Here is a 9,394-nt window from a genome sequence, read left to right as displayed (position 1 = left end):
GCTCTTGCTTTCATCACAGCTTTTTGTCCCGCCTTGAACCATAATACTGAAGCATAACTGTCTGACCCTTTTGAGCTAGATCTCGAATAATTGAAGTAAAAGCAGTACAAAAGGGATTCTCATGTGTTTAAAATGCTCAAATACTGCAAGGCCAACAGAGACACTGCCCTGACGCTAAATTAACCGTCCGTGTTACGGATCAGTTTGGACCATTATTTTGATAAGTCATGGAGTTCCTGGTTAATTCAAGGGCGCATTCACCCCTAAAGATTCAATCCTACAACAGACAACCCAAAAATATGTCTGATCACTCAGCCAGCCACAGATCAGACATTGGAGAGTATTTGAGAGCAGCCTGCATGGAGAATCTATGCACAAGTGTTGAATATTGAATTAAAAACTTTAAGAATTGCTCAAATTAAGCTAATAGTTTGGTGAAAACTTGTACTGTTGCTTTAATATGTTCTCAGTTTGCTTATGGTGATCAAACATCCCCAATTTCCGCGGGCAGTCCTTGTTTTGGACCACCTGTCCCCGGCTAAAGCCGTCCGCCGAAATATTACCATTTTATGAATGAGGGGGAAATGTTGCGTGAAGACTGTTATTACAGTAGAAAGAGTGGAGCAAACGAGCAGGCTGCATGTGCTGTTACACCAAAAATGTGCACTTTTTATTTATTGCATTTTTACATTTTGAAGTTAAGCAGAACAGGCTTATGTTTAAGATACTTATTTTATTCAGCAAAGTTTATTATTTTGTAATGAAGTGAATTGCTGGATAGTAATTTTTTTCCCCATCAGTTCATTTCACTGAAAAATATGCATCTAATTCAATGCAGATTACAGTCAAATAGTGAAAAAAAATCATTTCACACACAAAGGCGCTAAAACAAAATCGCCATAAAATAAGCCTTTGATGCGTTGTTTTACTAAAGAGGAGGAACGGAAATGTAACATATACCAAGCTAATCAATAAAAAATAAATCAGACCATTGGCTGCAGCTGGTATGAGGAAATAGACTCAGATAAAATTAAACAGATGGATTGAAAACTCCTGGAAAGGACCTAATCTGGTTCGATGGTTCTCCAGGGATAACAATGTTCGCCTAAAGATGTTTTTACAACTGATCAATTACATTTAGTTTATATCATCGTATAGTTAGTTCTTTTAAGTAGAGTTATAAGTTGTTTGGCTGTTTTTTTACACTAGATTTTGGTTGTTTAAATATAAAAAAATATGTAAAAATGAATGAAAGCGTCACTGTCCCTGTTTCCTATTTTTAGTTTTCATGATATGTATTTATTTTCATCCGTGAGCTGAAAATGTGCTCAGATTAGATTGCAGAAATCTGGTCACCTTAAGTTTGCTTCAAGAGTTAACTATGTCCAAACTAATATATTTTTGTAAAAATCGGCCATTATAAACATTACAGGAGTTTAAAGGTTCATAAACATATGTGGAGTCTATTTGAGATGAAACCATATTAGTCCTGGTCCCTCTTTGACCAGCCTTTAGTGCACTTTATAACGATGCTGACAACATATTATACTGCAAGTACAATATTGACAGCTTATGTTTCTGCAAAAAGAAACCCTGAGTAACCCATTTATCAGTAATACTGTAAATAAATATGCATGAGCTGTAGAGTTGAGACAGTTGTGCAAAGACAGGGACACGTGGAATGACATTTTATTGCGCGATTAGTCATTTTTCAGACAACAAGGCTCCCAGAAAACATTAAAACAAACAGCAAATGTACAAAACAGAACACCCTTCTTTTTATTTGCCATCAACAGAAATTTAATAAGGTAGTGAGAGTACATAACAGAAAGTAAATGGTGTGTGAGGACGCCGAGTGTGATGACGCTGAGATGAATGGGATGAGCTCGATGTCAAAGCCAAAGTAAGCACCATCGTCATGTAGTCAGGAAAAAGGCCATATTTCAGTAAGAAATATCCTACAACGGGTGAGGAGAGGTTAAACATGATACAAGAGGGTTGTTATCACAGTTTTCAGACATTTTTTTTTTTTACCAACTAAAGAAAAAAATCAGAACAATATCGGTGTAGCACTACTTTATCATGCAATTTACTTTAGTAAACCTTCTGACACACAGACAAAATATACTTCAGTAAGTAGAACTCAACACATCTCTGTCCAGCAATAGTCACAAAGCCTGTAATTTATACTCTTTAAATGTGAGATCCCTATCAAAAATAATATGCAGATTTTTCTTTTTCTTAATATATCTAAAGTGCAAGTATCCATTTTTATTCAATGCTTTCTGTAAGTATAAAATACAAAGGAGAAAAAAAAAACAGCAAGATGTTTTTTTCCTGTTTACATGTTATATTTTCTGAAAGGAAGGAGCATCATATATAACAAACCATATATATATATTTATATACACACACACACACATACGCTCACACACACACGCCACAGATAAAATATATTTTTTTGAAAGATACAACATATTATCTCGTATGGGGGATGGGTAAAGGGATCAAACGGTGTCATGGGATATGTTCATTGTGCATTGACCCCCCCCCCCCATGTTCCCAACGGCCTCCAAACACTTGAAGGAACGTCGCCATAATTATACACAAGAGTAGCCTGTACAATCCGCAAACATTGTGGACCCTACTGCTTTGTGCGTGTGCAAACTGAAGACATGCTGCATAACTCCCCCCCCCATCCCTAAAGAAAAAAAAAAAAGTAAAGAAATCCCCCCTCACTATCCTTTAGAGTACTTGGCTTTGACGAGAGGTTGAGATTGGCTGTGATTTCTGCTTTGTTTGTTCACCAATAAGGCCTCCAAATACAAAGGTTGGTTTTAGTTGTGGGAAAAAAAACCAAAACGTCATCTTAAGTTTTGTTTTACTCAGAAGTCATTTGCAGAAGCCGGTCGCCCGGCAACAACTTGGTTTGTGTCACTAGGCATGGGCCGGAAAGTGGTGATAACATCACAGTATTAATCTAGGATTTCAATTGATCAAAATGATTTTATCATTAAAAAAACAACAAATGTTTCTAGTAGTGTTGCACCAATTCCATTTTTAGGCCCAGATACCTGGCTGTGCAGTATTGGCCGACACAGATACCATCTGTTTGAAATTGATGTGTGTATATACGAAGAACTGCATACTAATTGGATGTAAAATAATTGCCATCATGGCTTTGTCAAGCTGCTGCTACCTTTGTGAAGCAGGAAAAAGACTAATACAAAGTGAATCCAGTAGAACTTTTATTGCCTCCCTGAAATGGGTGACAATAGTTGAAGAAACTTTTGGCTCTCAAAATGGTATCGGTGCCCTATCTGTTGGTACTCGCCGATACCGATGACATCATTTTAGTGCTGGATCGGGGCCTCGCCCGATACTCACTAATTTCTACTACAGTAAAAGCGATTTATTGATCATAATGTTTGAGTAATATTTGTGTTTTCTATTAGTATCATTAACTTTATTTGATACTAAGGACTTAAAGGTTAGAGCTACTTTTTTATTGGAACTATTAATTCTTTTTTAAAAACCACAGAACTAAAGTGGAGCAAAATAAAAGTATTTTAATAGAAAAGTAAAAAAAAAAAAGTGTACGAATAAGAGATTTTTAAATTTTGACTGGTCCGAAATATATAATAAACATTGACTTCTGGTTATGATTCAAACGTGAACAGGAAAAGAGTGCAGCAATAGGAACAGTAGGTTGCAGTCACATGAGATGGAGCTCAGCAATGCCAGATCCTATTGGCTGCATGTTAGAGCAGAGAAATGGCTTCTTCCTCTTCCCATCCAAACCAAAAAAAGAAGCAAAATGTAGGTGAAGATCGTTCAAGTTTTCAGAGTTGGTGTCGACCTAAGTAGGCGAAGGGGCTCAGAAACCAAGCGGAGGTTTCTTCTTTCCTTATGGACAGGCAGGTTAAATGCAGACCTAAACGAAGGCAGGCCAGCACGACTGTGCCGCCTACCTGTTGGGAGGATTTCAACTTGTAGCAATAACCTTTCATAAAATGTAGAATGTTTATAACGCTAAATATTCTTATTTTTCAAACAGTAAATTGTGACTGCAGTAAAAATATTTTAGATTTTAAACTGTCTTGACTTCTTTATGTATTAATTTCTAACAATGTATTTATTATAAGACAGCCATGGTTGGGGATTAAGCAGCAGCCAGATTAAGTAATTTCCTTCAGGAAAATAAAGTCAATATTAGCTTCTTTTTGTTCTTTATCCACTGACATTGCTGGCTAATTTGCTGAGCTACAGGTAAAGCCTGCCATCGGCAAAGAAATCATGACAGATTTTCTTAACGACTGAATTTTTCTTTCTTACTGCAGCCTTTTTTCAGCCATCTGATTAGCAATGCACAGCAACAGGTGTGGTCGGGACAGTGCCACACAGCAAGAGGAAAATACACTCACTTTCACTGGCCTTTTAAAAAAGATATTCACAATAATTCTTTGAAACCATCGCCTGGCCCATGCCTGGTGTTTGGAGAAAAAAGAAAAACCAGCCAAAAGCACCAAAAACTGCAGTTATCATTTCCACCTTCATCCTTTGCTCAACAAACACTGCATGGCATCGGTGGAAGGAACTGAAAATCGCATTTCATAGGAGAGATGCACACAGAAAGCCAGAAAACACAACCTTTGAGGGGTTGCCGTGATGCTCCCTGGAGTATAATTAATCAAACCATAATTATCATCGATGCTAACAGCTTCACTGAACTTCAGAGCACAGCCGGACCCCTGACACTAAACAGCCGACCATCTCGCATCCTAGAGAAGCTCTAATCGGTGCAACAACATGGCTGCAAGGTCACTCTGGGATTCTTTAGTTTTTGCTTTGAGTCTGAGTGAAACAAGTAACTAGATTTGATTAGCAAATCTAAATAAAAATAAGTGCATTCTGGACCTTTTCATGTAATTTCAAAAAGGGACGAGTCACGCGTAGTCAGTCACCTGTAGCTCTGACCTTAACAGTAGACTCTTTAGTCTGTAAGGACGAAAAGTGCAAGTGTCGCAGTGGGAGGGGGGTCATAAAGTTTCTTATAAACTTTGAGAAGGTGCGATATCTCATATTTGGCTTACAGGAAAACTTTAAGATCGACGTAGCATGAAACTTTTGAACAACTAAATTAAATCAAGCTTAGGAGGGGAGAAGGAAGAGAGAGAGAGAGAGAGAGAGAGAGAGAGAGAGAGTACTTTGGAGGTTAAAAGCTGCATCCCAACAGAGTTTGGACTTGTATCAGGCTCAGGATGAACTCGGACTGACCTCAGACGTGCTTTGCTGGGCACATAGTCATAGGTGGCACGTGTTCAATAGATATGGGCTTCCTTTTGTCATAATTCACAGCCAGCGTGAGGAAATATCTCTGCAACAGGGCAAAAAAAAGATTCCCTGTTCTTTACAACGGCTGGTTAGCTGTCTGCAGAGAACTGCTAGGCCTTTCCTTTCGCCGGCTCTCTCTGAGATCAATACGAGCCAAAAAACCGCTTGATACAGGTGAAAAAGCACAACAAATCAAAGACAAATTGTCTCTCTGTTTTTAAATAAAGAGAACCTGCAGCCAAGGTGAGCATCTGCTTTCCTAACACTGGCATCAGGGCCTTTTACAGTCTGTTTCCCCCTTTAAGTCTGCTTCGTAGCCACGTGACTGGGATCAGTTGTTAGCTGCTGGGTGCCAACTGGCTTTACATAAACCTGATCGTGATCTAAGCGCGTGGAGCTCAATTTTAAAATAATTAGACGGTGCCAGCTCTCTAGAAAGAGACCGGACCTCCTTCAGGCTCTGGCTGAGAAAGAGAAGCCTGTGTCAGAAAAAGCTGATCAAAATCAAAATATTAATGAAATAAAAAGCAGAATTGTGCATCACCTGTCCTGCAATCAGTGATTCTGTACGAGATCCTAACAACAAGAGGCTTTTTGTAGTTTTAGACACCATTCAAAATACTTTAGAGACCTCCCAAACACTCAGAGAGCAACAGGAGGCCTAAGCAGGGGGAGGCTGGATGTGTGTGTGTGTGTGTGTGTGTGTGTGTCGGCCACCTCTGGACCCCAGCTTCAGGATGCTTTCTAGACACCCGAGGAGGGGCCGACTGTGCGTCTGTGTTGTATGCATGTAAAGAAGAACGGGGAGGGGAGGGGGTGATCTCATCGAGGACATGAAAAAAAAAAAAAACAATAACACAAACTAGTGTATGCGCACTGAATGACAGACAAGGCAGCCGACTGGTTTACAGAAAGTTAAAGGAAAATTTAAAAACAAAAAGTTCTCACTACAAGGTTTCTTCAGTTTGAGCAGTCTTCACATTTGGGAAAAATAAAAACAAAACAAAAGAAAAACGCAGGAGCAACATCCTTATCTTCATGCTTTCAAATATCTACCGATCACATAGCCTGTACATTGTTTTTTTTTTGTTTTTTGTTTTTGTATTTTTTTCCTCGTTTAATAATCTGTACACTTGATACAATGCCACAATTGGCACGTACACAATATTGCACACTAATATGAAATGTCCTACATCAGTCAGGTGGCTTCTTCTCTTGCTGGGAAGGAGAAACCCGAGACGTTTTGGACAACGTGGAGACATAAACTCTGAAGACAGAAAAAAAAAAAAAAAGAAAAATATGATGCAAAAAGGGACATATCATGAGTGGCGAGGGCTCCCTCCCAAGGAGCCACCAAGGGGGCTGTAGCACCATGAAAAGATAGATACTGCCTTGGCCCTCTGCATCCTCTGGACTGATCTCAGCTTTGACATCTGCTCTCATCCAGCAGCTCCTTATCTTTAGTTTTTTACTCACCATCATGGTGCATATAGATTACAAAGCCATATTTTATCATTCCTGCCTACAGGCAGAGAAGACAACAGCAGGGGCGTTGCAAAGGGGGGCGGGGCCCAGGCCCTTTCCACCCACCACCGCCACACCCGTCTCTCCTTTTAGCTCCGACTTGGTGTTCCAAACTCACACTTTTAAGGACCGTAGGGGGGGTGTGCAACCCTGCAAACCCCCGGTAATTCTACCATATCTCTGCCTACGATGACAACACTCGTAAATAAAAACATACAACGGTCGAGGTCACGGACCATCCGTGTGAGAGACACGTAAACGAGTGGAGTGTATAAGGCACGGGTCGTAATGACGTCAGAGAGGATGCTGTAGCCTCGCCGCGCGCTGCGCTGACGCGTCTAAGGTTTCTTTTTTTTGTTTGTTTTCTGCGTCTTGCGCCAAGAGACCTCGACCTTTTTTTTTTTCTTTTTTTTTTGCATCCCCCACACCATCCAGAGGAAAAGAGTGACAAAGAAACAAATAAAACAAAGACTTTTACCCACAGAAAACGTGGGTCTCTTAATAAGGATCTCGTTTTTTTTTTTTTTTTTTTACAGCTGATTCACAAAATCATAATTAGTACATCTAAGTTAGCACTTTTCTCCTTTAGGTTTACATGGACATGGTGCAAGAAAGTTGATATTCAATAGAGAAGCTCAGATTTATCCCACTATCAATATTAATATCATTTTTTTCCTCTTTAAAGGCCCTCTGTGAAGGCTTTTTAAATCTGTCTGAACTTTTCCAGAATTGCATGAAAGAAATACTGTCAGCTGAGCACGCTTTAGGTCAAACCAGAGTCCAACACTCCAACTTCTTCGCAAAGCATGAGCCGACATGCTGACAGGTTTATAAAAACCTTGTAGTGCTTCTTATTCCATACAAGTGCTTTTACCTTTACTCTGCGTACCTTAATAAGTAAACTTTACATCTTCTGGTTTCTGATTTTGGTTTCATAAAATCCATTATACATGATGTTCTCTTTGTGCTGATGTCAAATATTAATTCAACATGAAGACGATCGATTCATATAATAGACCTCTGCTTTTTACTTTGATTAAATCTTAGCATATATGCAGTTTGAAAACATTTACTTTTTTTTTTTTTTGAAATAGCTTTGATGTGTGCAAAATATGTCATTGATAGAGATAGGCTATAAACACTCTGTTCATTGTCATTTAAACCAAGTAGGAAACAGTTCATATCTTACAGTTCCGTCCTTGATAGCAGCGGCTTACTGTTACATGGGTGGTAAGTGGGGTGACATCCAGTAAAATGAGCGAGGAGGCAGCGGAAGGTGCTGCCATGTCTGTGGAGGTTGTGTGTGTGTGTGTGTGGGGAGGGAGGGGGGGTGATTCCCGTGGAAACTCTCGTTCTATCTTACAGTTAAAAAGTCTCGGGTTTTTCATCTTTTATTTTTCTATTCTCTCACAGTTCAGGATGCGTCTCGCTCGGTTCACCTGCGCTCCTCAGTCAGTCATCGTCTCCGTCATCCGCGCCGTGCGGGCCCTCAGGTAGCAGTTCGGAGGCCCGCTTCTCTCTACTCCGCTCCTGGATCTTCCGCATCTCCTCCGCGTATTTACAGAAGGTGTTGCCGAATTTGGACCACACTTTGCAGGGGACCGTAATGGAGTTCCGGTACGTGGGCTTCACCTCGCTCACCCGCATGAACACGCCGTACTTGTTGGAGCCCACGTCGAAGAAGAAGCGCTTGTTGTCGACCGTGAGAGAGGTGCCCTCCGGGAGCTCCGCCGGCTCCTCGTCCACGCCGTAGTCGTCGATGAGTTTGGCCAGAGCGTCGCGGAACTCGATGAGACCCTGCGCCGGCAGAGCGATGGTCTGGCCTTGCGCGCTTCCCAATCCGGGGCCCCGATTAACGGTCTGCCGGATCCTCAGGAACCGCCCCCTCTGGTTCTCTTTCAGATCCATGTAATATTTCCGATTCTCCCGCACCAGGAATTCGCTCTTCAGCGCCCGCCGGGGCTCATCCTGCACCATGTCTGGGTTCGTGGGGCCCAGCTGGGCGTAATGTTCGATAAAGTCCCCGAGATAGTCACGGAACTCCACGGCCACGGACATAGAGAGAGTCAGGCGGCTCTTGTTTCCCCCAGCGCCGACCTCGGCTATCTTTAGGAAGCGGCCTTTAACATTCTGCTTCACATCAAGGTAGAAGCGTTTGTTCTGGATGTCGACACGTTTGGAGGCGAGCTCCTCGGTGTCGTGCTGCAGCCGAGACATGGCGCCCATCGCGCCCGGGGGCAGCGAGCCGGGGCCTGCGATGGGCCCTCCGTGGTCACTGCCACTGTCTCTGTCCGCCATGATGCTGCCTCCCTGCGTTACCTTCCACCGTCTCCCTCTGCCTGCTGCAACCTCGACTGCCCGTCAAGCCGATCCGCTGCTCTATCGCGAGACGAGAGAAGAGGAGGGAGGAAAAAAATAAAAATGAAAGTAACAGGAATCTGTGCTGCGTTCAAGAACCCGCGCTGCTTTTACAACACCGAGCTTACGTTTTGTTTTATTTCATCTTTAATAAAGCAGTGTGCTGCGGAGTAAAGCC

The 9,394-nt window shown here is 41.6% G+C and overlaps 1 protein-coding gene across 1 annotated transcript; it reads right to left on the bottom strand.

Moving 5' to 3' along the window:
• Positions 1 to 5,177: 5,177 nt before the first annotated feature.
• pura (purine-rich element binding protein A) lies at positions 5,178 to 9,220 on the bottom strand. The gene has a single exon (XM_015371085.1). It carries the CDS (start codon positions 9,154 to 9,156, stop codon positions 8,311 to 8,313), a length of 846 nt encoding a protein of 281 aa, XP_015226571.1. The 5' UTR covers positions 9,157 to 9,220; the 3' UTR covers positions 5,178 to 8,310.
• Positions 9,221 to 9,394: the final 174 nt, after the last annotated feature.

The sequence above is a fragment of the Cyprinodon variegatus genome, unplaced genomic scaffold (genome assembly GCF_000732505.1).
Source record: "Cyprinodon variegatus isolate N-32 unplaced genomic scaffold, C_variegatus-1.0 Scaffold52, whole genome shotgun sequence".
NCBI lineage: Eukaryota > Metazoa > Chordata > Actinopteri > Cyprinodontiformes > Cyprinodontidae > Cyprinodon > Cyprinodon variegatus.
This window is presented reverse-complemented; position numbering and strand designations above follow the sequence as displayed.